This window comes from Emys orbicularis, chromosome 11 (genome assembly GCF_028017835.1).
Source record: "Emys orbicularis isolate rEmyOrb1 chromosome 11, rEmyOrb1.hap1, whole genome shotgun sequence".
Classification (NCBI taxonomy): Eukaryota; Metazoa; Chordata; order Testudines; family Emydidae; genus Emys; species Emys orbicularis.
Genome location: NC_088693.1, coordinates 55,498,237 through 55,525,375, shown reverse-complemented (window position 1 = coordinate 55,525,375; position 27,139 = coordinate 55,498,237). Strand labels below are relative to the sequence as shown.

Sequence of the window (27,139 nt, the reverse complement as noted above, 5' to 3'; positions counted from 1 at the left end):
GGTAGTTGAAAGCAGCTATCAAATCCCCCCTCATTCTTCTCTTCTCTCATCCTGATGGCCCGGGAGCCAAAGTTTGCTGACCCCTGAATTATAGGATCGGCTTATGAACGGGTTATAAAAAAATTCCATTTTTACTTATCTTTCAGGGGGTTGGCTTATAAACGAACTGGCTTATGATCGAGTATATACATATTCTCATTGTATAGGAGGTGTGAAAGCAAAGAAGAATCCTCTTACTTGATTAGTGTAGCTGATTCTGGTTAGGTAATTCCTCATTTTAACAGCAAAAGTCCTGAAGTAACTTTATATTGTCAGAGGGAATTATCTTTAAAAGTTTTGAAAGTTGTGGTTGAGCAGGATATTATTTCTGTTTCTGATGATTCAGGACCTTCAAATAGCAGTGACATTAATTTGAATCTTCAGTTGAATCAACTTCCAAGTGAAAATTTTCAGATGTGAAATCCAATTAATTTTAAAATGTATATTTTTACAGCCAAGAAAAAGACAATGGAAAAAAAAACTTTTATAAGGGTTTCTTTGTCAAATTTAGGTTTGTCTTCTAAATCTACAGATATGGCTAATGGGGACAGTCCCAATTTCTGTGACAGGGACTTCTTCAGCTACCCAGTAAGCAGCATTTGACAGTTAATCAGATTCTGTAATAATCAGAAATGCAAGCTATTCTAGTAAGATTCCTTTTTAGTAAAATACAATGCACCTTTTAAAGATACTGAAACTGATTAATTTAATTAAATAGACATTTTTGTTGAATTGTCAGAACTAATCAAGGAGCAATAAACTATTTCTGTCAAATATTCTTCACTTATGTACTAAATGTCATACATTCTGGCAAATAGGGTGCAGAATTTAGAATCTTTAGTTTGGGCTTCTGAAATTGATATTGTTCTGCTTTGAGAAATTTCTGTATAGCTAACTGTTGCGATATATGTGCCCTTGTCACATGATCTTGGAAGCTTCTAGTAAGCAAAATCATTTAGAGCTGTTCTCAAATCTACAGGGTTTAGCAGCGAGGAGCTTTCAACATCAGTCTTCATGTTCCTCTTTGACCTGGGACTTTGACACTACTTTTGCCATGCATACAGCCATGTTTATTGGGTATTCAAAGTTGAGGTGCCTCTTGATGTTGACCGTTCCAGTCTCAGTCAAATAGGTCTTCAGAGCTTCCTTCATCAGAAGGAGTTTGAGGCAGCCCTCCCAGTTCTTTTGGGTTCTGTTGAAGAAGGGGAGACAGAGTGCACCTGTCTGGGTTCTGGATTTCTCCTAGGCATCTTTGATATGGACATGTCCAGTTTTTTGTTGTTTGTGGTGGGTTTTTTTTTTTTTACTGCTTTGGTCATCACCAGCAAGGATCTCTCCTTGGTTAAATCACTCCCTGGCTTTGGCAGTGGGTCTCCTCTTTGGATACATTAGCCCTCAGTGACTGGAAACTCTGGTCCTGATCAGAAACTCCCACCTACTTCAGTGGGAGGGGGACCAGTCCCCAACTGGGTGTTGGAGATACTTATTTAAGGTGATAAGATAATTTCTTCAATAGCTTTAGCCGAGCAGTGGAACATGATTAAGCTTCTATGTACACAACAAAATGGAACCATATGTAACTGGGTCAGTTATGACTAGTTTTTGAAAGCAGTTTTTGCACCCAAAACTCTTCTGTAAGTCTGCTGGAGTATTGACTGTACAGTGAGTGCAGCATCAGGCCCCAAAGTTTCTTTTCTTACCATTTAAATGGAGATTATCTGATATGCATATCAAAGCTCCAGTTTTTTTTTATCCCATCTTCCTCTGTCCTCATACCAAATACTTTTTCTGTAGAAAAATTATCTTAGTATTTGTTGTAATATGATTGGAGATCAAGCCTTTAAGTTTGAAAAGCTGAACTGTGGCTTGGCTCCCTAGAGAGGACACTATGTTGATTTCCTCCCCTACTGACAGTCATCAGAGAACCTGTTTAGCACAAGCAATTTTATCACTCAGCCTCCTCCCCTCTCAGGCATTCTCTTAAATCTCAGTCATCCTGCTTTGTGTTGAGGATGGCAGAAAGCCCCTCGCACCAAATCAAATGATCTTTTCAGCCTCAGGAGCCACTGAAGACACTGTCTGCAAGCCTGTTTTGCTGTTGTTTAAAATAAAAATGTTGGGAAGGTGCCCTGTATGTGGGGTTTCCCTCTTCTCACCCATCTCATGGCTAGTGTACCTACAATACCCATTTAAGCAGTAGCTCTGTGGTTCTCTCCACCAGCTTATTTGCCACTAGGAGTAGACTCAAACCAGGCATCCTCACTTTGCTTTGGAACACCTCTGCTCTGCCCATTTTTGGACCGGACAGCCAGATCATCAGTAAAGGGGAAGGAGTGGAGTTGGGAGGCTCCTTTCAGGCTCACCCTTCAGTGACTCCCTGTTCTCTGTATGAGAAGAAGAGCTCCTTATACCTTAGGTCATTACCTCAGTCAATAGGGTATACACAGTTTCTCTGCTCAAGGGTCATGGAACCTCTGTCCCCCACAAGGAACTTCTTAAACTGATCCTCCTCTCAATGGGTTCCTCTTTTCCTCATTCCTTCTTCTGTAGCCTCTAGGGAGCTCTTTGCAACTGAAAGCAATTATCACATACCCCTTATACCAGACCCCTTGAAGAGGGGAAGTGAGATTTGGGCCCAATACCTTTGCCTATCACCCCCGCCTCTCAATTTGTCCTCCCCCTCCTTCTGCAGATGCCCCAGGCATGTTTTCTCAGACAATTACGCCTGTACCTTTTCTCATATTACTCAGTCCCTTAAGACCTCTTCCATACAGCAGGAAGAAGTGGAATTACCTTTTTTCCTAAATTGTGGGAGGTCCTCATACAAGCTTCTCTTGGTCCAGCCCTCTGTTTGAAAATGGATGGACTTTTGCAGAGTAGTCACCTGGAGCTCTCTTCACCTTTTCACCAAGCACCTCCATATGAACCTGACCATACTAGTTGATGTGGCATTTAGAGGAGGAATGCTTCAGTCAGTCAATCTGCACTAGGATTGTTTCCAAGTAGGAAAGGGTTAGTAGCTTGCTCAGCAGGGCACTTGCAGGTATTTCCCCCCTCTTTGCTCAACCCTCTTCCTCATTCACCTTATTATTTCTGCTCAGTCAGTTAATTGGCCCAGAGTTTCCTTTTTGCTTCTCAGAGTAGACAAAATTGCATGATTCTGCTCTTTTTGACTGACACCAGAAGATTGAATCAACACTGCATCCACAGTGGCTTGCCAACCAGAAAACAATTGCAGTAGTAGGTTACACATTTGTTTTTACATCTGCTAACTATCAGACAAGTACCCAAATTTATTTGGCTTTAAATACCTTACAAATGTTAAAAGCAATTTTGCTAGCTGACTCACATTACTAAATTTACTAAACTGTTATTTCTGTCTTATATTTGTGTTTTTGTATATTTGTGAAGCTTCTTGAGTTGAATTTTTCTAGAAGGGAACCATTTAAAGCACACACAAGTTATTTTTCCTGAATGTAAATAGAATTGGTGACCTGCACATGGGCCACAATTCTGCAAACATTTATTCATATGCTTAACTTTACTTATGTGAGTAGTTCCATCATCTTCAACTTAACATCATATTTAAAGTTCTCGGAAACCCCAGCCGTCTCATTGCACATGCGAAGCATATGCAAAACTTGTAGGCAATATTGCAATATTTATTTTAAATTTATATTTTGTTTTCCTAGGATAATATGTAGCAAATATCTTATAGCAACTTGCTATTTTAATTAAAATCATGGATGTGAAATAATTTTAAATTCAAACTTAAGAAGTAGGTTATAATTAGGGCCCTGCCAAATTCACGGCCATGAAAAATGTCACGGACTGTGAAATCTGATCTTTCATGGGCTTTTATCCTATGCTATACAGATTTCACTGGGTAGACCAGTGTTTCTCAAATTGGGGATCCTGACCCAAAAGGGAGTTGCAAAAGGGTTGCAAGGTTATGGTGTGTGTGTGTGTGTGGGGGGGATAAAGTACAGGCGAGTCTCATCTTACGCGGGGGTTCCGTCCCGCGGTTAGTGCGTAGAGCGAAAACCGCGTATAGTCAAAATTACATTGAGTTGAATGGCGGGCAGAATCGCCCGCACTACAGGTACAATATTAAAATTGTTATTTTTCTCTTTTTGTTTTATTTTGTTTTTGCCGACCGCGTAAAGCTGAAATCGCGCATGTTAAATGCGCGTAAGATGCGACAGACCTGTATCGCCACCCTTACTTCTGCACTGCCTTCAGAGCTGTGTGGCTGCAGAGCAGCGGCTGTTGGCTGGGTGCCCAGCTCTGAAGGCAGCGCCCCGCCAGCAGCAGCACAGAAGTAAGGGTGGCAATACCATACCATGCCACCCTTACTTCTGCGCTGCTGCCTTCAGAGCCGACAGCTGGAGAGTGGCAGCTGCTGACTGAGGGCCCAGCTCTGCAGGCAGCAGCACAGAATTAAGGGTGGCAATACCATACCATGCCACCCTTACTTCTGCGCTGTTGCTGGTGGCAGCTCTGCCTTCAGAGCTGGGATCCCAGCCAGCAGCCGCCGCTCTCCAGCTGCCCAGCTCTGAAGTCAGTTCCGCCACCAGCAACAGCGCAGAAGAAGGGTAGCAGTACTGCAACTAAGTTCCTTCTAAGCTATGCGGCCATGCAGCAGGCTATAAAGGGGTGCGCAGCCACAGGGACCTGGAGAGGAGACAGGTATGGGGTGGGCAGGGAGAGGAGCAAGTTGGGGCGTGCAGGGCTGCTGAGAGGAGAGGCGCCTCTCCCCCAGAGCTGCTGTCGGCGGGGAGAGGCGCCTCAGTTCCGGAGCGGCTGCTGGTGTAGTGGCACAAACTGTAACTGGTACATTTTCCCACCAGTAGCAGTTACCACCATGTAAGGATGGCCTTCTTTGCTTATCCAGCAGAATTTGGTACCCTAGTGGTCCAGGGGTAGCGAATTCTGAGGGATGGGGGTTCCGGAGCTGCTGCCGTCGGGGAGAGGTGCCTCTCCTCCCACCCCAGCCCTGGGGCTGCTGCGCTGAGAGAGGGTTGGGGGAGTCCTCTCTCCCTGCCCCAGCCCCACCCCAGAGTCTGCACCCCCAGCTGGAGCCCTCATCCCTGCACCCCAGCCCATAGCCCCATCCCACACCCCAAACCCCTCATTCCCAGCCCACCCCAGAGCCCGCACCCCCAGCCAGAGCTCTCACTCCCCATATTGGTGCATATAACAAAATTTATTCTGCACATGGATGTAAAAAATTAGAGGGAACATTGATCGCAACCCCCCCTACAATAACCTTGTGACGTCCCCCCTACACACAACTCCTTTTTGGGTCAGGACCCCTACAATTACAACACCATGAAATTTTAGATTTAAATAGCTGAAATAATGAAATTTATTATTTTAAAAATCCTATGACCATGAAATTGACCAAAATGGACCGTGAATTTGGTATGGTCCTAGTTATAATTTTTAACTATGTAATTTGGTAATTTTCCTTTTACAAATAACTCAGAGAGAGAAATACAAAGTGAAAAGTATAAATACTTAAAATATTCATTTTATGACTGTCTTACAGAAATTTACGCTTAGTTGATAAAGAAACATTTCACAATCGTCAGGAAGCAATGGAACTCTCATTCTTCCAGAATATTGCCTTGAAGCACATGGAATCTGCCAAAGAAGTTCTGCTTAAAAAGTACGATCAAATATATCTTTATGTTTAAGTTGCACAGAGAGAAATCTTTAACTTCTGCTCTATATATCTTTGGAAGGTTTTTTTATTGGTTTGCCTTTTTGTTTTTTGGGGGGAAAGAGAAAGAGTGGCATCTTTTTTTCTAATATGTACAATTAAAATGTATCAATGTAACTGTTGTGTAAACCAGGGATAATGATGCTTACTCTCCTTTGTAAAATGCTTTGAGATTTATGGATGAAAAGAGATGTATAAATGCTAAGTATATCATACTGATTTATGCAGTAATGCTTATTCTGGATTTTAGACAACGATGAGAAACTGTACTTGAAGTTTGAAATAGTCTACTTTGCTCGCTTATTTTGGTTGTCATTCTGTGGAGACTGTAAGTTTTTAACATACCGATTACAGGATCCATTTAAAATGCCTGTGTTTTTGGTTTGTTGTCATAAAAACATTGTTATTGATAGGCTTTGAATACTAAGTCACATTAGCCACATATTATTCCAGTACTACAGATCTAAATCACAGATCTCCAGAAGCAGCCTTTCTTAGGGCAGGTCTACACTAACCCCCCAATTCGAACTAAGGTACACAACTTCAGCTACGTGAATAACGTAGCTGAAGTTCGAAGTACCTTAGTTTGAACTTACCTCCGTCCAGACGCGGCAGGAAGGCTCCCCTGTCGACTTCGCGTACTCCTCTCGCCGAGCTGGAGTACCGCAGTCGACGGCGAGCACTTCCGGGTTCGACTTATCGCGTCCAGACAAGACGCGATAAGTCGAACCCAGAAGTTCGATTTGCTTGCCGCCGAACTACCAGGTAAGTGTAGACCTACCCTTATACTGCTTGAGTATAGATGAAAAACTATAGTTCCATAGCCTTTAGTTTCATATCTAGAACCCCTCCTATAGAAGGCCCTAATCTTGCAATGGGATTCATTAGCACAGACCCTTTGTGGAGCCCCATTGAAGGATCAGGGTCAAAATGAGTATAATTTATTGTTTAGTAATTTTAATTTAATGAAGACCTACTTTTTAGTATTTTGCTTCCTTTGATTTTCAGTTTAAGTTTTGTTGAGCAGTTTGGCAATATTATTCTTGCAGGACACTTCAGTGGGCCCAGTCCTGTCTTTGTTCTATGCTTGTAGCTTCCTACTGAAGTCAGCTTTGAATGTTGAAGAACTGCAAGATTAGTAAAGGAAAAAATATATCTATTATCACTGCCTAGTAAATAAGTTATGACAATTTAAGATAATCTGTAGTTTGCATTTAAACGTTTCTACTATACAATAAAGCCAACTTCTGCTCTCACTGAGCTCAAAGCGAGTTTTCCCATTGACTTTTTTGGCAGAAGAAGCAGGCCCTAACCATGTTACTCTTGAGTGGATTCAAATAAAAATATAGGTCTATAACTCAGATTAATTTACTGTAGCATTAATGGCACTGTCTCTGAAGACAGTGTTGAATTTGTTCTTTCATTACTTACACATTCAGCTCTGTAGTTGTTACAGTAATAAATCCTCTAAGGAATATTGTATTTACAAAAACCTGAAGACCTAAAGAGACTTGATATTATGGCGAGGATTTTAAAAATGAGCAATGATTTTGGGTGACGTGCCTTTTTCATGTTCAATATGAGACACTTTACAGAGCCTGTTTTTCAGAGGGTGAATACTCAGTACTTTCTGAAAATCAATCTTCTAACGGGGTCTCCGTTGTAGTACCCAAAATTACTTTTTCATTTTTGAAAATCTTATTTTGAGGCTATATTGTTTCAGTGTACTCCAGATTGGTGACCATTCTATAATCTGTTTGCTTTTTGGCTTCCTGCAATCATTCATTACTATTTTTGCTACCATTTTGGTTTTTACTTGTATAAAGAAACTCTGTCAAAACTTTCTGCCTTCTTTTTTGTTATTTGAAGTGCTGGATGTTTATCTACACACTCCAGAGTGAGCAGTTTCTTACCTTTGTCTTTAAAATTAAAACTGAGTTTATGTCATCAACTTTAAATGTTATATCTTACAATGAGTTCTGTGTTATATATTGGGTTTACTGTGCTAGAGTCACATATATTCCACCCACATCTTGGAGAGGGTTCCGCTGCATCCTTGGCAGAACCTCGAGTTACAGACTCTTTTGTGTTTGTGCTTTATGTTTCCCTATTCATGCGGCTCCATCTCATGGCCAGCAACAGTTGGACAGAATTCCCTTTGGATCTCTGTCAATTCTCTTTATTAATACCTACTGAGGTCACTCATAAGTGACACAAGAAACTATTTCTTCCAGGGACTGAGAGTGCTGCCTCTGCAACACTTCTGTTCCCTTCTGCCTGAGAAATAAAAGACCAGAACAAGATAACAAACGTAGCTCTCTCACATTTTATATTTGAAATTTGATTCCATAATAGCAGATAACATTTCAGGTAAACATTCCTGTTTAAGTCACTCAGCCATATGACACCACTCAAGTTAAACTATAGTTGCTCAGATATACTACAGTGTCTTAGGACTTTATTAAAAGAGATATAATATAAAAATTTATTTAAAAACCAGAGTTTGTTCATTCTAATCACTTAAAACATCCTCTTCTGTTCTTTCAAGGTGGTTTCCAGAAGTGCAAAATATCTATTACCAAGGTAATAAAAGAAAGCAGGTGCCCACTAACGCCAGCAGTGCCAAATTAGAATCTTTCTTCGACTGTGCTGCTACTTTAATGACTCGACAACTGCAAAACTTAGCCTTACTTTCAATTCAGGACTTTACGGATTTAATTGTACAGCCTCCAGTAAGTAGGGTTAGATACTACTAAGGCAGTGTTGCTAGTCCAAGTACATAAAATGACTTTTTCCATGTTTAATCTATTTTTTCTGAAAAGATTTATCAAAAAGAAGTCATAAAAATTGTGATGGCAAGCTACAATCTTGTTAAAATATCCAAGAAAAATAAAGCAAAAGCACCTTTATTTTTGTCAAGTGAAAAGGGAAATATTAACATATTTTGGATCCAATCAATCAAAAATATAATTTGTAGTTGTAGTCAATTAGATTTATAACTGGAAGGCATTGATGTGCATCCAAACCTTGCGGAGTGTAGTTGTTCCCTATCTCTGTTCCATCAGACCCCAGCCTTGCCCTCAAATCTGCATGGACCCCCACTCCCAGAGAATGCTGGTGGAGGAACTTCCATAGGATCCCAGGGAAGCATGCTGGGGAGCTGGCATGATCCTCTTTTTCCTGCACAATTTGTGCCCAGTCCAGCTCCCCTCTGTTCCTGTTATTTTGTCTGCTCATTCATTAAGTGATATTTGTTGTCTGATGGATAATTTTATCTGTATTTCAATTAAATATATATCCCTTCATAATGGTGATGTCAGCATATTTATAATATGTTACTAAAATGGTGGCAGTCTGACAGAGAGATGAAAGAAGGGTTTTAACAGGAAAGAGATAGCTGTTCCAAATTTGAAAGGGTGGTGAAAAGCCCATGGAATTCATCAGGGATTAATACAGTATTAGAGATCCCATGGTTGGATTCCTTAGAAGCCCCACCACAGGAAAAAAAGAGTAGTCTAGTGTTCTGTGGTGCAAATATTATCCCCGCAATACTCTCAGGTTAGTTTTTATGGATCAGATTGTGCTTACATTACACCAGTGTATATCTGCAGTAGCTTTATTAAAGTAAATGGATTTATATTGTGCAACTGAGAGCAGAATCTTACCTTGCATGTGGTGTTACGTGTGTGAGTGCTAATAATGTAAAGCTGCTACAACCTTGACTTGTGTAACCAACTTTTTAAAAGTTCTGGTTTGGAGTGGTACATAGTATACATCCCTGCCACATACTGACAAAATAACAAGTTGAATGTAGTCTTAATGAATGCCAATGTTTCGTAAATTTTATCAGAGCAATTTTACATGTAATTTTTATCATGCTTACCTTATGTAAGGCATGCCATTTGCAATTAGCACCCTTAAGGATTTCAGTGCTTAAGCTGCAATGGTTTTGAAATAATATTTTTTTGATTTTTCCTGTATGAACTGAGGTAACTAATATATTGCATTCTGTTTTTGTTAGAAATCTGTTCGAGCCTATGAGCATTCAGGTTTCATCATGAGGCTGATCCTTGACAAAGACTGTATTAAGTTTGAACCTGAGTTTAATGATTATGAAGTTATATTTCTGAATATTTATAATGTTATGATTAAAGCTATCAATCTTGTGCCAAGAGTTGAGACCAAATTGTATTCTAAGTGGGTAAGAAATTACTATTTTATAACTTTGTTTTTGTTTTCTCACTTTGTTGTTGCTAGATATAGATCATAGGTAATTTGATTAATAATTCTCCTTTTATATCTTTCACAGTAGTATAATATTGCTCTTTTAGTACATTGTAGAACACTTGAAACAATTCTAACCTTATTAATCTAAGACATTTAAACTATTCTCTTAAAAATCCAATTTCTGTAATTATTCTTCTAAATATATAGTAGAAAACAGGCAATACGTTTGTATTTCTTAAAACTTTTCTGACCTTAATGTTATGAAAACTGCCTTCATTTTTGGTAATGCAAAGAATAGTCTTGTGTTAAATATACATTCTTGTGAACTGATTATTACTAATAGAGGTTGAAAGCATATCTTTTAAGGAACTCACTAAGTTTAAATTGTTTTAATCATCTAAACATTATGAAGCAATTTAAAATAATAGCCCAAATGGGAAAGCTACCCAGACTAAAGAACACTAAACAAAACCATAAAAAGCTATTTTAATTAGTTTTCTCTATCTTGATTCCAAATTGCATCTTACTTACAATTTAAGGATGTAATTCATAACCTAGCAAAGGTTAACGGAGATGCTTCTTCCTCATTCCTCTCTTTGATTGTTTCCAGAGACTTGTGATAGTGAAGCTAGGGGAAAAAGTGAGACAGTATGGCCTTCAATTTTGTTATCAATATACCTAAAGTTAAGCACATGTTTAAAGTGCTATCCTGAATAATTATACTTACCTGAATCAGGTTTCTACTCAATGAGCTATCAGGTGACAAACAAACAAAACAGAATAACATGTCTTTCAAACAGATAATCAGTTTATTAAGAGGCTGACTACCAAATATAATTACTTTCATTTTAAGAATGAATGTTGGAAAAGGATGAAATTAAGATTATTTTTTAAGGAATGTAAATATTGTGCCTCCAAGCTTGAAAGCTCATTAGGGACTTGCAGGAAGTTGGTCAGTTTAATTTGAACATCACCGATTCATCAGTTGATAGCAAGACTATCTAGACTGAAGTTGTTGTGACTCTCCAGATAAAATAAAATTAATATAGATTAAATTTGAAATAGCAATAAACATCTTTTATTTTTTAAATAGTATATTGACATTCTCTAACAATATCTGAATGATACATTTCTATATTCTTGATAGCCAGTGAGACTTTTCAGACTACCATTTTATAAACTAAGACAGAAAGGAGTTTGATGCTGAATTTGAGTAGCCATACAGCAGGAATATCTTTTGGACATGTGTAGACGAACAGTTAATGCACGGTAAGCTGTGATGCTGCACACTAACTGTCCTTTGGCAGTAGGTCAGAACACACTAGGGAACTTTTAGTATGCAGAGTCCACGTAGACATTTAGTATGAAGCATGCTGGACCTCTGTAGATTTATACTCCAGTTTTCCACAAACTAACTGTTTGTCTAGACAAGACCTACATAACTAAATTCAGTTTAGAAAGCTGCATGATTATGTAACATTTAATTGATTATTTTGTGCAATTTTTATTGTTCATGAGATAAACATAGTAAAACAAGTTACAGAAATAATGTGTTTTTCCAAAGCCGGAAAGCAAGTCTAAATCCACTAATTTGAAACCTATTATCCTCGATGAGATCCTGGATGAGCATAAGAGAAGGATCAAAGAAGAGATTGCCAAAGAAAGCATTGCACCTATGGAGCATCTCAAACTGTATGATAAGTACAGTTTCTTGATAAACAAACAAGCTGATGAGGATATTGATCGGTTCCTGTCAGAGGAACATACCTTTGAAGAAATAACAGAAGAAGCTGTCAAGTACCAAAACCTCAGTGAGGAAATACAGTACACTTCTAGGAAGGTAAATTATATTTATTTTCATAAAAAGACATTGAATTTATTTTAAAGTTAGTTTTGTACTAGGTATGCTGTTTATCAAAGTTTATAATTATTAGCAGTACTTAAAGTGATTTGGATCTCATCAGTTTCCTAGAAGAAGCTGGTGGTTCTTCGACTAATTGTCCACATGGATCCGACTTCTGGTGTGCATGTACCCTGTGCATGTGTGATTGGATTGTTTTGGCCAGCAGTGTCCATTGGGGCCACTCCTGCGGCCCTAATGCCCCCTCTTTCACGTGAGAGCATAAAGGGCAGAGTGGGCCCAAATGTCCTTCAGTTCCTTCTAGCTGTCCAGGGCTGTGGCAGGGTCCGCTTCTTTTACACGCTCAGGTTTCAGAGTGGTAGCTTTGTTAGTCTGTATCATCAAGAAGAACGAGGTGTACTTGTGGCACCTTAGAGACTAACAAATTTATTTGAGAATCAGCTTTTGTGGGCTAAAACCCACTTCATCGGATGCATGCAGTGGAAAATACAGTAGGAAGATATACATACACAGAAGACATGAAAAAATGGGTGTTGCCATACTAACTATAACGAGGGTAATTTGTTAAGGTGGGCTATTATCAGCAGGAGAAAAAAAACCTTCGTAGTGATAATTAGGATGACCCATTTCCAACAGTTGACAAGAAGCTGTGAGTAACAGTAGGGGCAAAAAATTAGCATGGGGAAATAGGTTTTACTTTGTGTAATGTTGTCACGGAGTTTGGGGGAGACAAGGCCCTGCACCCCCGGCTTCCTGTGATTCACCATGACTCTCAGCCAGGCAGTAGAACAGAAGGTTTATTAGATGACAGGAACACAGTCCACACCAGAGCTTCTAGGCAATAAACAGGACCCCCGTAGTCAGGTCCTTCTGGGTAGTAGGGAACTTAGCCCCCAACCTCGGGGTTCTGTACGATTCCCCAGCCAGCCCAAGACTGAAAAACTTCAGCCCCTCCTTTCTGGCCTTTTCCACTTTCCCGGGCCAGGAGGTCACCTGATCTCTTTGTTCTCCAACACCTTTAGCTATCCCCTTGCAGGGGGGAAGTGCCCCCGGCCATTAGTTGCCAGGAGACAGAGTGCCGGCCATTTATGCACACTGGCCCTTTGCTCTGCAACAATCTCACTCCCTAGAGACTTAAGAAATGCAAAGGGCAAACTGAGGTACCCACACAGTATTCAGAGGAAACATTAAGAACAGTCCCACTTCGTCACAAATGACCCATCCACTCCCAGTCTTTATTCAAGCCTAATTTAATGATGTCAAGTTTGCAAATTAATTCCAATGCTGCAGTTTCTCATTGGAGTCTGTTTTTGAAGTCTTTTTGTTGGAGTATTGCGACTTTGAGGTCTGTAATCAAGTGACCAGAGAGGTTGAAGTGTTCTTCGACTGGCTTTTGAATGTTATAATTCTTGACGTCTGATTTGTGTCCATTTATTCTTTTGCGTAGAGACTGTCCGGTTTGACCAATGTACATGGCAGAGGGGCATTGCTGACACATGATGGCATATATCACATTGGTATATGTGCAGGTGAACGAGCCTCTGATAGTGTGGCTGATGTGATTAGGTCCTATGATGGTGTCTCCTGAATAGATATGTGGACAGAGTTGGCAACGGGCTTTGTTGCAAGGATAGCTGATTAATTGCACTTCCTGCATGTTGCTCTGCAAGCTTCTGACACTGCTGCATGCACCATGGCCACTTCTGTAGTAATGCAAAGATCCTCCCAGCTCCAGTCAGCTAGGATACCACAGGAAGTTCAAGTAATTATAGAGGATTTTCCCTTCAAAGGCTGTGACCTCTTAAACTCTGAGGCTGACAAGACTCTCCATTTGTTAAAGGCTCTAGGCTATCTAGCGCTTTCTGGGTTTGTACACCTCAACCCCAATTTAACAAATCATTGGACGCCTCAAAACTGGTTTGCAGCTCTTGGTCTTTAGTACATTTATTTCCACCTCTCCATATACCCAGCATACAGGAAATACCTCAGATTCCTGGTAGGAGAGACTCACTACCAATACGGTGTCCTGCCCTTTGGTCTTTCCGTACTGCTGCTGGTTTTTACCCAGTGCCTATCAATTGTTGCAGCTGATTTGGCAAGGTATCCAGGTCTACCTGTATCTCAACCATTGATTTATCTAAGGGAAATCACCCCAGCAGGTGACCAGCTTGATCTGTGTAATGCAAAGGCTCTTTGCTACTCTTCACCTCAAAATAAACAGAGAAAAAGCCACATTCACTTCTACTCAAAGCATAGAGTTCATAGGAGCCATGTTCGATTCAGAGTCAGCAAAGACTTATCTCCCTTGTCAACCCCCTGCAGCTCTATTGGAACAGAACTCTTCTCCAGTCAGTCTTTGCCATCTTACTCTCCTCACATTTAGGGGGGTAGTGCTATTGGTGCAAAGGAAACTGAAATAAGTTAACACTGGCAAGGTCAGTACTAACACTGAAAATCAATTGTCACTGAAATTTCCAGCAGAATTGACAGAGAATAACCCTCAAAAGCATCCGTCTCCATGGTACGTCCTCTTATCAGCAAGCCCTTGTATAACACATAGAAATAATCCAATTTCTTTGGTGCATGGATGGAGGGATTCCTACAGAGTCAATAAATGACATTCTTTTAACATAGTTTTGTGTGTGTGTAATTACAATTTAAAATGTGCACGTGTAAAAAGATAGTACACTGAAAGTTTATAACAGATTTGAGTTTTCCTGAATGCAGCTCATGACAACGAAGAGAAAACTGTACTTCTCCGAATGATTGTCCATATGCACGTTCCACTAATGGTGAACATGTGCTTCAGGAATCTTTTGGCTAGCAGTGTTTGTATGGCATTCTCGTGGTCTGCACTGAAGATGTGTAAGGGCCTCTCGTGCCAACCTCCACTCAATTTTGCTCATTGCCTGTTAGTTTCTAGATAGAGTGGTTCCCTGTCCACGTTCACTGCTAGCAGCGCCCTTTTTGTCATTTAACTTAGTGCAGTTTAGATGTTCTTAGTAAGTTAGCTAGTTTTATTGCCTTTTGGGCCGGGCCGGTTCTAACTGTTTTGCCACCCCAAGCAAAAAAAAAACCCAAAAAACCAAAAACCAAAAATTAAAAAAAAGCGCCGCCCCGCCATTACAACCCCCCCCAGTGCCGGCCCGCCGAACCAAAAACGACCCCCCGCAGCGCCTCCCTGCCGAACCAAAAACAACCCCCCCGAGTGCCGCCCCGCCGAACCAAAAACAACCCTCCCAAGCGCCGCCCCGCTGAACCAAAAACAAACAAACAAACCCCCCAAGCGCCGCCCCGCCGAACCAAACAAAAAAAAAATACCCCCGAGCACCGCCCCGCCGAAACAAAACAAACAAACAAAAAAAACCCTGAGTGCCGCCCCGACACCCCAAGATTGGCCACCCCTTACAATGTGCTGCCCCAAGCATGTGCTTGGTCGGCTGGTGCCTGGAGCCGGCCCTGCTTTTGGGAAGCCTTTATTTTTTAGTTTTTCTGACTTAGACCTCAGACTTAGGGATGGCCTCTTTTAGGTTCCTTGGATTTAAATATTGCTTGTCATGCAAGGGAGCAATGCCTGTAAATGATTCTTAGGAGAACTGCACATTCTTGGGAAATTTGCTATCTGCAAATCCTTCAGTTTGAAAACCAGGAAGGATAGGGAAGCTCACTTACAGATATGAGGAAGTCTATGAGACTGACTTCAGATCTGGGTTCCCTCTAGCTGGACATGAGGGCAAGCAGTCAGGGGAGCTGCTTCACAAAAGGCCATGTGCCCTATGTGGACTGGGAGAAGCTGAGCCCAAGAGCAGAAAGCAGGCTGTTTTACCTAACTCTGAAACATTTTGCAGCAGGCTTTTTACAAAACTATATACTTAACTGAGTAGTTGGTAATCAGTTAGCTGACTGGCTAACAGTGATTTTAGCAGAGGAGGAATAAGAGTTTGCATGGATTCCAACTGAAGATTCCTACAAGCATGTGGAGGGAAGATGTTGCTTTTGACTTAGTTGACTGTATAGTTTGGTAATCAAAGACTCTAACTGAGACTCAGGTGAACTCAACCTAAGGTTTTGGGAACTCTGACTTTCTTCTTACTGTGTTTCTGTGGGGAATGACCTAGTTAGATTTAATTTGTTTTCCTTATTTATGTTTATGTATAACCGTGAAGTTAATGAATGTGTGTTATAAAATAGTCATGTTATGTTGTAAATTATTATTTATTATGTTTCTTTATTATAAGATTTTATAAATTTGGTACTTATTTAAGTTGATTCCTTTTGTTCTTTTTGGGACTTGAATGTGGGGAGGTTGACCCTGTGCAATCTTTGCTGAAAATCCGTAGAAACTGAATTCTGGGTCTCCAGCTGCTTTTCTATGGGAGTTGGGTTTTTTAGAGACTGGAGAAGAGGAATGAAGTGAACTCTAGCTCACCCAGAGGTTACAACATATGACAGTTTTTTTCATCAAATCGTCACTGAAACAACAAGAGGTGATGCAATTTTAGTCTTAGTTTTAATAACCTTGGATTGAGTGATCACAAATTTATTCAGTTTAAATTAAATGGAAGAATAATCAAAACCAGGTTGTCAACCTAGGATTTTTTATATCAAAGGGGCACACTTTGGGAAATTAGTTAAAGAAGTCAGCTGGATTGAAGAGCACAAGGATTTTAATGAGGAGGAGGTTTGGAATTTCTTCAAATCAACTATACAAAAATAATCTGAAAGAAATATGCATCCCAAGTAAGGGGAAAAAACTTGTAGGGAAAGGCTTCAGACTTCGCTGGATGAATAGCAACTGTAAAGAGATCAAGAGGAGTAAGCAGAGAGTTTATAGGGAATGGAAAAAGGGGTTGATCAGCAAAGAGAGCTACATCATTGAGATTACTACATGGAATGAGAATTGTTAAAATTCAAGCTAAATTAGCTCTTGCCAAGAAAATTAAAATAAATAATAGGTTTTTTTAGTTACATAAATAAAAACAGAATAAGGAAGGATGAGATTGGACTGCTATGCAGTGTAAATGGGAAGGAGATTAAGGATAATCTAGATATGGCCCTAAAACTAAATGAATACTTTGCCTCATTTTTCAGTGAAGGCTATAATATGGAACATGTGCATGAAGGCAGTATTTAACTAATGGCTGGTGGAGATGCTAGAAATGGAAATTACCACATCTGAGGTGGAAGAAAAACATAAAGTGCTTTATGTGTTCAAATAGGTGCAACAGGATAATTTTCGCCCCAGAATGTTGAAAGAACTGGACCGTGAGATAGCTAGTTCAGTATCAATGATTTTTAATAAGTCTATCTATTTGGGGGCAGTACCATATGGTTGGAGAAAAGCTAATGTCATACCTATATTTAAGAAAGGGAAATAAAGAGATCTGGACAACTACAGACCTGTTTTTTCAACCTCAGTAGTATGCAAGGCTTTAGAACAAATTGTGAGGGAAAGAATAATAAAATCCATAGAAATAAATGGAAAATGGGTATAGTGCAACTTGGGTTAATGAAAGGTAGATCATATCAGACTAACCAGATTTCCTTCTTTGAGAAAATAACTGATTTTATTTTAATAAAGGGAAGTACAATAGTTAGACTTCAGTAAAGCGTTTGACACAGTACCACATTGGAAAATTTGGAAATTAGTTAAAGTAGGGAAGGTGGGGATCAATACCAGCAATGTAAGGTGGATAAAGAATTTGCTAAAGAGGAGAGGGCAATGGGTTGTGCTGAAAGGTGAATTATCAGACTAAAGGGAGTGTACTAGTGGAGTTCCTCACGGACCGGTCTTGGAACCAATCTTATTCAATATTTTTATTAATGACCTTGGCACAAAAAATAGGAGTGTGCTTATAAAATTTGCTGATGATACAAAGTTGGGAGGCATCATCAAAAGAGAGGAGGGTTGGAATATTACACAGAAAGATCTGGATGACCTTGAAAACTAAAATGGGATGAAATTCAGAACTACAAAGTATATCTGCACTTAGGGTCTAATACTAAGAATTTCTTCTATAAGCTGGGGATTCATCAGTTGGAAGCGACAGAGGAGGAGAGAGACCTGAATGTGTGGTCAATCACAGGATATGACTATGAGCCACCAATGTGATACAGCTGTGAAAAAGGCAAATGAAATCCAAGGATGTATTCAGTGAGGCATTTCCTGTAAGGATAGAGAAGTATTAATGCCATATTAATTTTTAGTAGGGATAGAGAAGTATTAATTATAAGGCACTGGTAAGACCTCATTTGGAATATTGTGTATAATTCTGGTCACTCATGTTCAAGAAGGATGAATTTAAACTGGAACTGGTGCAGAGAATAAAGAACTACTAGGATGATCAAAGGAATGGATGGCTGATCTTATGAGAGGATACTGAAAGAGCTTGATTTATTTAGTCAAGAAAAAGGAGGCTGAGAGGGAATATGATTACTCTGTATAAATACATTAGGGGGTAAATACTAGGAAGGGTGAAGAGCTATTTAAGCTAAAGGACAATGTTGGCACAAAAACAAATGGATATAAATGGCAATCAACAAATTCAGGCTGAAAAATAGAAGAAGGTTTCTAACCATCTGAGAGGGCAGGTTCTGGAACAGCTTCCTGATAGCAGTCGTGGGGGCAAACAACTTAATTGGTTTAAAGAGAGAACTGGACAAATTTAAGTACAAATGTATGATGGATTTTCTTGCGATGGCAGGGGGCAGGGCTCGACAACCCTTGGGCTCACTTTTGGTTTGTGTCTTATGTTCCTAAGGCTTATGCTTCAGTGTTTCAGTCAGGGATCAGGAGGGCATTCCCCCTGTCCCCAGCGTATGCTGGGAGGGTTTTTTTCATCTCCTTCCTCTGAAGCATAAGGGATAATCCTGGCTACAGATGGTCATTTGGTAGGGTGGCCCAGGTCTCTGAGGTGGCACCAAGAATTCTCTCTTTGAGATGCGCTGACTGGTCCTTGCTTACATACTCAGGGGCTAACCAATTGCTATATGTGGGGTTGGGAAGTAATTTTCCCCCAGGTCAGATTGGTAGTGACCTTGGGAGTTTTATGACTTCTTCTGCAGTATGTGGGTGTGGGTCACTTGCCAGAATTATCTGGGTATATCTCACTTAATCATTCCCTGTCATTGTGAGGCTCAAGGCCTGGTTCCCCTTGGTCCCGCCTGTTCTCTCCCCATAGCATATAATAGTCTAGTTTCACATGGGCTGTAATGCTTTGGTTTCATTTCAGTTGCTGGGTTTAGCATGTGGGTCCTGGGTGCTGGTGGTGGCCTGTGATATACTGGAGGTCAGACTGGATGATATAGTGGTGCTCTCTGGCCTTGAACTCTATGACTCTGTGGTGGACAAAACCAGCTTTCAGGTGGCCCTTGACACGGTCCATACCACCTTGAGATCACTGGCGACGGTGGTCAAGAATGTGTGTCCTTACTGAAGCCTCCAAATCGGACACTGTGTTCGGCAAAGTGGTGCTGCAGTCTTTGTTTTTCTAAAAACTCTGAGCTCCCACCTGCATTGCACAGGTTCACTGCTGTGGAGTCACCATTAATGGAATGTGTATGTGGGCAATCACCCAAGGGAGAATGGAAAGTTACTTACCTGTACAGTAACTGCAGTTCTTCGAGATGTGTTGTCCATATGCATATTTCACCACTTCCCTCCATCCCCCTCTATTCAGAGTCCTTTACACCTGGGATTCTGTGGTGGAGAGGAAACTGAATGGGTATTAGCAGACACTGCCCTTATATGCCCTTGATGTGGACTACAGGGACTCTCAGACTGCATGTGGCCATATGGACAATGCTGGCTCAAAGATTCTGAACTCAAGCACATCACCATTAGTGGAACGTGCATATGAACAACACATCTCAAAGGACTCCAGTTACTGTACAGGTAAGTAACTTTTTATTTGGCAATTTTAGGTATAGAAGAATTAGGCTTGGAGAGTTAATTCTAGCAACATTTGAACTCAGGTTGAAATAAAATTTTACAATAGCTTTCTCTAAATACTCCCTATTGAAGTGCACAAATGTGTGATCCTTCCCCTGCGTGTCCTCCCCCCCCACCCGGACCCAATTCATTCCAAGTGTAACTCCACTGAAGTTAATGGAATTACACCACAGATTTATTTGACCACTAGTGTGTGGGTAGGAATTGAGTATACAATCAAACACTTTTAGGACCTGATGCTTCTCTCGCTTACATTACTACTCCAGTGAAGTCAGTGGAGTTATTCTGGATTTATATTATTGTAAATGAGAGCAAAATTTAAATTGAATCAAAACCATTGCTACTAGAGATGTTGGTGAAGAGGCATACAGGAACTTCCCTCTAAAACTAATGGTAGTAGGCATCCCTTGTTAACAATCTTTTCCCTGTACCAAGAGCAAAAGACTAGTAATTTCTTACTGAAAAGAGTGCCAAGATCTCCACATCTTATGTACTCTTCATTAATTAAAAACTGGTACTGTAAGATTGTAATAGATCAACAAAGAAAGCATTATGAATACTGCTGGTTAGGATAATTTGTTTCTTTCATATGCCATTTGTCAAGTATGTTAATTTTTACACTTGTGTTCTAGTACATTCGTCTAGGAATGTTTGAGCTGCACTGTGATGAATTGATTAGGGCTTTGGCAAAGCGAGCAGATGCAATTTTTGGAAAAATTGTTGCCAAAATGTTCAAAGATCATCAAGATATAAACCTGAGGTAAATCTCAAATTAAAATTGCATAAGTAAATGTACATTATTTTATTTCCATTGCTAATTTTTGTAAACACTAGAAAAGTATCTATATTTTTACTATTGTCTATACTGCACGGAGATGTTAAGATATGTTATTTGTACTTTGTTTAAGTAAAGACTGAATGAAAAACTAACTAATGATTTTTTGCCCTTATTTGAATATTTAGGCAGAGAAGCACGTTACATGTATAGACACACATATCAGACTTTGGCTCTCTTTTATATATTTCAGGTTATGTGATGAATTTGAGAAGATAGCTGAGAAAGCTCTTACCACTCCATCAAATACACAGGAGTTAATGGAACTTAAGGTATACATTTCTTCTTATTTACTACAAGCAAGGTATAATTACCAATGTCTTGATCTGCTCTTGGATACACAACAGTGTAAGCTTAACCAAGTTGCCTCATGTATGGCCCTGATGGGACACTAGATGGAGAGGACTTTGAGTTACTACAGAAAATTCGTTCCCAAGTTGTCTGGCTGGTGGGTCTTGCCCACATGCTCATGGTCTAACTGATGGCCTTATTTGGGGCCAGGAAGGGATTTTCTCCCAGGTCAGATTGTCAGAGATGCTGGGTTTTTTTTCCCCTTCCTCTGCAGCATGGGGCACAGGTCACTTGCAGGCTTAAACTAGTGTAAATGTGGATTCTCTGTAACTTGAAGTCTTTAAATCACGATTTGAGGACTACAGTAACTCAGAGGTTATGGAGCAAGAGTGGGTGGGGAAGGTTCTGTGGCCTGAAATTTGCAGGAGTTCAGGCTAGATGATCATGATGATCCCTTCTGACTTTAAAGCCTATGAGTCTATAAGTGAGTGGGAGTTTTGCCACTGATCTCAATAGGACCAAGATTGCACACCCCATTTTTATTAGTAAGTGGATAATTAGATTCCTATGCCCTTCCAGTTAGTGCTAGTAGGTGCCAATAGCGATGTATATGTAATGGAGAACATGCCTATTAAAAACTGGATTGAGAACGTATTTTTTTTCATACAGGCTATGACCGGGGTCCCATTGGGGGCCAGCTGAGGTCACTCAATTAAGGTGAACTGCAAAGAATGGGCAGTCAATCCCCAAAGCGGGTAGATATTTTAATACTTAGATTTACCAAGCCAGCACAAAACAGCTTCTTTATTGCAACCTGGTTGCCCAGAAACCAACAGCACATTTCCCTTGAAAGTACCCAAGTCAAACATGATGATTTATGAAAATCCTATTTCATCATGTAAAAGAAAAGTTTCTACCAATCCCAAAGGATCAGACACATTACCTCCCAGGTTAATGAATATTCCAGATCTTACCCAAATAAATGCTTATAGCCTATTTCTATTAACTAAACTAAAATTTATTAAAAAAGAAAGAGAGTATTGTTAAAAGGTCAATATACATACAGACGTGAGTTCAGTTCTTGAGGTTCAGATACATAGCAGAGATGGTGAGCTTTGTAGTTGCAAAGAGTTCTTTTAGAATTAGGCCATGTTTATATTTCAGGGCAGTCCAGTCAGAACTGGGATCTCAGTCCTTGTGGCTTAGGCTTCCTCTGCATGAAACCTCAAGCATATCTGAGATAAAAAGGATCGGGACCCAAGGGTCTTTTTATACAGTGTTCTAGCATCCACTTGACCTGGGTAAACAATAGGCTTTTGATGTAACCTTCTGTTTTTTAACCACCACCAGTAATTAATTACACAAATTAACATAGGGCAATTTATCCATTAGGCAGTCTATCACAAACTTCAAAGAGACATATAGACAATGACATTATTTCACCCAAGATTCATCTAAATGTTAATATTCCCTTTTGATCTCTGAATTAGTAGCTATAGTGACAGACAGGAACTGTCTGTTTACATGGGTAGCATCTAAGATACATACAATTAGAATCACTTCTAACTTCTAACAATATCTGTTTGCATTTCAAAGTTCTAGCATGCCTACCCATAGAATGGCCCTAATTACCATTTCTAACATTGTCTTTAAAGGTTGGCTTTGGGTTAGTTAGCCTACAAGCTGTTTAACTCTTTCTGGCCATGTGTTATACTTTGTATAAGATTCGTTGCAATTATATAACAGTGGTAATAATAATGATTTGCATGTTTGTATTTTAATTAGACAACATCACACAAGCCTTTGAACAGATAATGTGATCAAATGGTAAAAAACTTCTGGCCATTACTGACTTGGGCTGGATTCAGTTTATTAGAGGTGAAATACACTGGGTCTCATTCCCAATATCCACAAGTACTCCTGTTCTTTTTGCGGATACAGACTAACACGGCTGCTACTCTGAAACTAGTCAGAGATATGAACTTCCAGGGGAGCAGAGAAATGTCTGATTAGAACTTAGAGAAGAGTTGGTACTGCATAGGAAACTTTCAAAAGCATTCTGCCTGTAATTTATATATAAAGTACTTCTGCCTATAAATCATGTATTGAGCTGTCATTTAAAATGTCATTTAAAATTAGATGTGTGGCTTGTGTGTGATCATCCATCTCAATAACTATAAAATCCCACCACATTATAGATACCAGTGTGATGATTGAGTCCCAGTGGCTTCTCTGGCATACTCAGGCTCCAACTTAGCAACGTACTTAAACACATGTTTAAAATTAAGCATGTGCTTAAGTTCATTCTTATTCAGCAAAGCACTTTTGCACATGCTTAATTTTAAGTCAGTGGAACATAGGTGTATACTTAAAGTTAATCAAGCAAATGAATGCTTGGCTGAATCAGAATCTAAATGCTTTGTTTTTACTCTGAAAGTCTAGCTGAACAATGGCAACACTTTGAGACTTTTTCAAGTGAAAAGGAAAGCTTTAAAAGACCTGAAATGTGTGCCATCTTAAAGTATTGAGTCTCTATTACTGCAGTTTTATGTCAGATAAACACCATATTAAGTTTTCCCAGTTGTGGCTTATTATTATGCACTGGGATCAAATCCGTCCAGATAACTCCTTTGTCTTTTAGCTACAAAGCTATTTTAGGTTTTATATAGGCTATTTTTTAGAAGACCAGTGTTCCCCAGAGCCAGAAGCCATTAATATATTCTGCTGGATATAAACTATTGTTTAAAAGATAGTGGTATCATACATTTTACTGGACAGATTGTACCTTTCTAAGTATTATTTCATTGATAAATTTGTGTCGTCACATTAATTATTTTTGCTGTGGTGTTGTAGCCATGTTGGTCCCAGTATATTAGAGAGACAAAGTGAGTGAGGTAATGCCTTTTATTAGACCAACTTCTGATAGTGATAGAGACAAGCTTTCGAGCTTCCACAGAGCTCTTCTTCAGGTCTGGGAAAGGTACTCAGAATGTCACTGCTAAAAACAAGGGACCATGCAAGGTGAAGTGGGCAGTTAACACCTCTATAGTCCTAAAACAAAGAAGGATTAATAGGTTACAGATTGTTGTAATGAGCCATAAATCCAGTGTCTTTATTAAATCCATGGTTTTTGGTGTCTAGCAGAGTTCTGAATTTAAGTTTCCAGGCTCATCTTTTGAAGGTGTGCAGGTTCTGACTTTGCTAGACACCAGAAATCATGGACTTAATAAAGATACTGGATTTTTATGGTTCATTACAGCAATCTGTAACCCACTAACCCTCCTTTGTCCTATGACTGTAGACGTATTAACTACCCACTTCATCTTGAACACAGACTTTTCATGTTTAATATGACAGATTAAAGAAATTGGGGGGTTTGATGGGAAGACATTTATGTTGTTTAATTTTGTATCCCCTAGGCATATATACAGAAAGTGGAAACACGGGACATGTTTGAGTTGGAACAGAAATTAGTGGACTCTAAAAATTACCTTGCTTTCCTGATAGAGTGTGCAAACTTTTCACCAGCAGATATTCGACTGAATAATAGTGTTTTTCAGTGGTATGCTCGAATGTCAGAGATTTTTGAAGAGCACGGAAAGATAATTAAAGAAAAAACAGAGCAATTTCAAGAGGGACTTAAGGTTAGTAATGAAAGCATTTTAAAAACCTTTGTGTTATTTGAATATTTTAAATAACACAATTGACATAAAAATCATATTGATGGACATAATCTTCTAAAATTTATTTTACACCGCTCCTTTTAAAAACAATTCAGAATTAATTACATTAGATAAACATATGACACACTACATATCAGAATATATAATATTAACTAATTTGTATTGATTTCTTATTCATTTGATTGCACATACCATGAATGACTTCTACAGTCTAAGCCATATTTCACAGTTTGGGCCCAATTCTGTAAGCTTTCTTTGTACAGGACCGCCATAGATGTTGATAAGAGTTATATGTATGAAACTTTTAAAGCCCTTAACCTGAAAATACTTGTGCATCCGCTTAATTTAAAGCATGTGAGTAGCCCCACTGACATCAACAGAAATGTGCCAGATCTAATAAAAAGCTAACGTAGTTCTGACAAGAAAGTTATCTACATTCACTCACAAAAGTGAATATTGCTTCTAGGATCATTTTAAAATAATTCAATTTTGTAACTGTAGATTTACTGTGGACTATATTTATATTTATTTTATTTGTACTTTAAAAAAAATCAGTTATATTTTACATATAGTATTTTATCTCTAGAATATTTTTCTTTATACTATTGTATAGTTTTGGAGGGTGTCATTGATTTTTGTAGCGGATAAATGCAGGTTAGAAATGGAAAACCTTTTCACATAAAAGTAAACAGTGAATGTTTTATTTATCAGTATTTAATGTAAGTATGATTATTTTAATTTATGTCAGTTGTATTATTGCTTCAGTGGGTGCATTATTTGTATGTTCACAAAGACTGCAAAACATTACTCATTGTAGTAATCCAGTTGACTTCAGTGTCTGGTAAACCAATGTATGGACCACAAACTGACTTCAGTGGGAGTACTTGAAGAATTTGCATGGCCTGATGCAAACTCTTAGGCTTGGTGACCACTAGTTGGAATCTGGATGGAATTGGAAAGGGGCATTATGGGCACAAGGCTTGATTCCAAAATTGAAAATCAGATCTTAGTATCATACTTCTCACATATATGGTTGGTGTTTTTCAAAAATTAAGAAAATGGTAATTAGTCAGAAGGTGGCATAGAATTTACTACACTGGATCAGATAATTGGTCCATATAGTTTTATAATCTGTCACAGGCATTGACCTGTACTGATACTGTAACATAACATATGCCAAGGCTCAGATTTTTAATGATATTTAGGTGTTCTTCACTCGGCATTGCAAGGCCTAAGTGACTTTCAAAAGTGACCTAGACACTTAGATTCTAAGTGCTATTGACTTTCAATTGATTTTCAGTGGGACTTAGGAGCCTAAGTGCTTACGTCACTTTTGAAAATGGGACTTAGCCATCTACGTTGCATAGACCTTGCAATGCTGTATGGAGCAACAACTAAATATTTTTAAACATCTGGGCCCTAGTCAATGTTGTAATGCTATACCTGGGCGGGGGGGAGGGAGGCGGAATTCCTCTTGAACCCAAGTATATAACATTGTTTGTCACTTTATTAGATACGTTGTGAACGATTTGTTGAGGAATTGGAGAGTTACTCTAAGCAAGTTGAAGAATTTTACACATTTGGAGACATTCAGGAAGTCAACAGATATCTAAAAAAAGCTCAGGCATTGAATGCAAAGTTGGATGTGGCTGCTGATAAGGTAGAGATTTCAAATTTGTCCTAAATGTAAATGGATGAATTTATATAATATGAAAAGCTTTGACAGTTATTGACAAGTAGTAAAACTTACCAGTTTTCCCTGATCTTGGACACTGAAGGGTCTGAACAAGCCTCTGGGGCCCATTATTATAGCATCATGGGTATTCTAACTTGTGCTGGCAAATGTGGTAATTGTTGGGGAATGATCAGCTGTTACCTTAATAATAATAATAATACTTATCTCGGTGGAGGCAATGGAGAAGGGGCTTGACTGAGATTCAGGTTCCATTTCTGGCTATGTCACCAGTTGCATTACTTTGGGCAAGTCACTTCTCTTCTCTGTGCCTCTGTCTGGCCAAGGGGCTTGTCAGCTGTGGCAGGCAGTCCAACCAGGAGAAGGAAAACTCCAGTTTCAAACCAAGAACATCAGGCCTGGCCAGCTGGTTTGTAAAAGTTGTGCCAGTCACACATGCTGTATGAACCTGTATCACCAACCCCTGTTAATGGGACAAGGTGAAGGCAAAGCGAGCAATAATACCTAACCCATTTATAGGGCTTTTCATATGAAGATTTCAGAGCATTTAACAAAGGAGATAAGTATAACTGCTGTGATGCACAAAGGATTTTTCAGGAGCCTAGGATCTGGACCCAGGTATTTATATTGACTCTTTTTTAGATCTGTCAGCTGGCTTCAGTGCTATTGACAGTGAGGTTTTGGTAACACATGTATGGTCCCTATGAGGGTTTGAAGGAGTAGCATTTAATTGGCATTTCTTTCTTTCTGAGGGGTTTCAGAAGTTAGTGTTTTGTGGGTGCTCATCCACCCTGATGGTTCTCTCTTGCAGGGTACAGTATGGTTCTGTGTAGT

General features: G+C 39.4%; 1 protein-coding gene across 1 annotated transcript in view; it reads left to right on the top strand.

Annotated features, from left to right (window-relative positions):
* Nucleotides 1-27,139, top strand: part of DNAH7 (dynein axonemal heavy chain 7) — a 248,396-nt gene that overhangs the window by 35,055 nt on the left and 186,202 nt on the right. Inside the window, exons 9-16 of the mRNA XM_065413626.1 lie at nucleotides 5,591-5,710; nucleotides 8,313-8,496; nucleotides 9,786-9,965; nucleotides 11,556-11,831; nucleotides 20,436-20,563; nucleotides 20,832-20,910; nucleotides 24,349-24,573; nucleotides 26,126-26,272. Coding sequence (XP_065269698.1) covers nucleotides 5,591-5,710; nucleotides 8,313-8,496; nucleotides 9,786-9,965; nucleotides 11,556-11,831; nucleotides 20,436-20,563; nucleotides 20,832-20,910; nucleotides 24,349-24,573; nucleotides 26,126-26,272 — 1,339 coding nt within the window. The remainder of the gene's footprint in view (nucleotides 1-5,590; nucleotides 5,711-8,312; nucleotides 8,497-9,785; nucleotides 9,966-11,555; nucleotides 11,832-20,435; nucleotides 20,564-20,831; nucleotides 20,911-24,348; nucleotides 24,574-26,125; nucleotides 26,273-27,139) is intronic.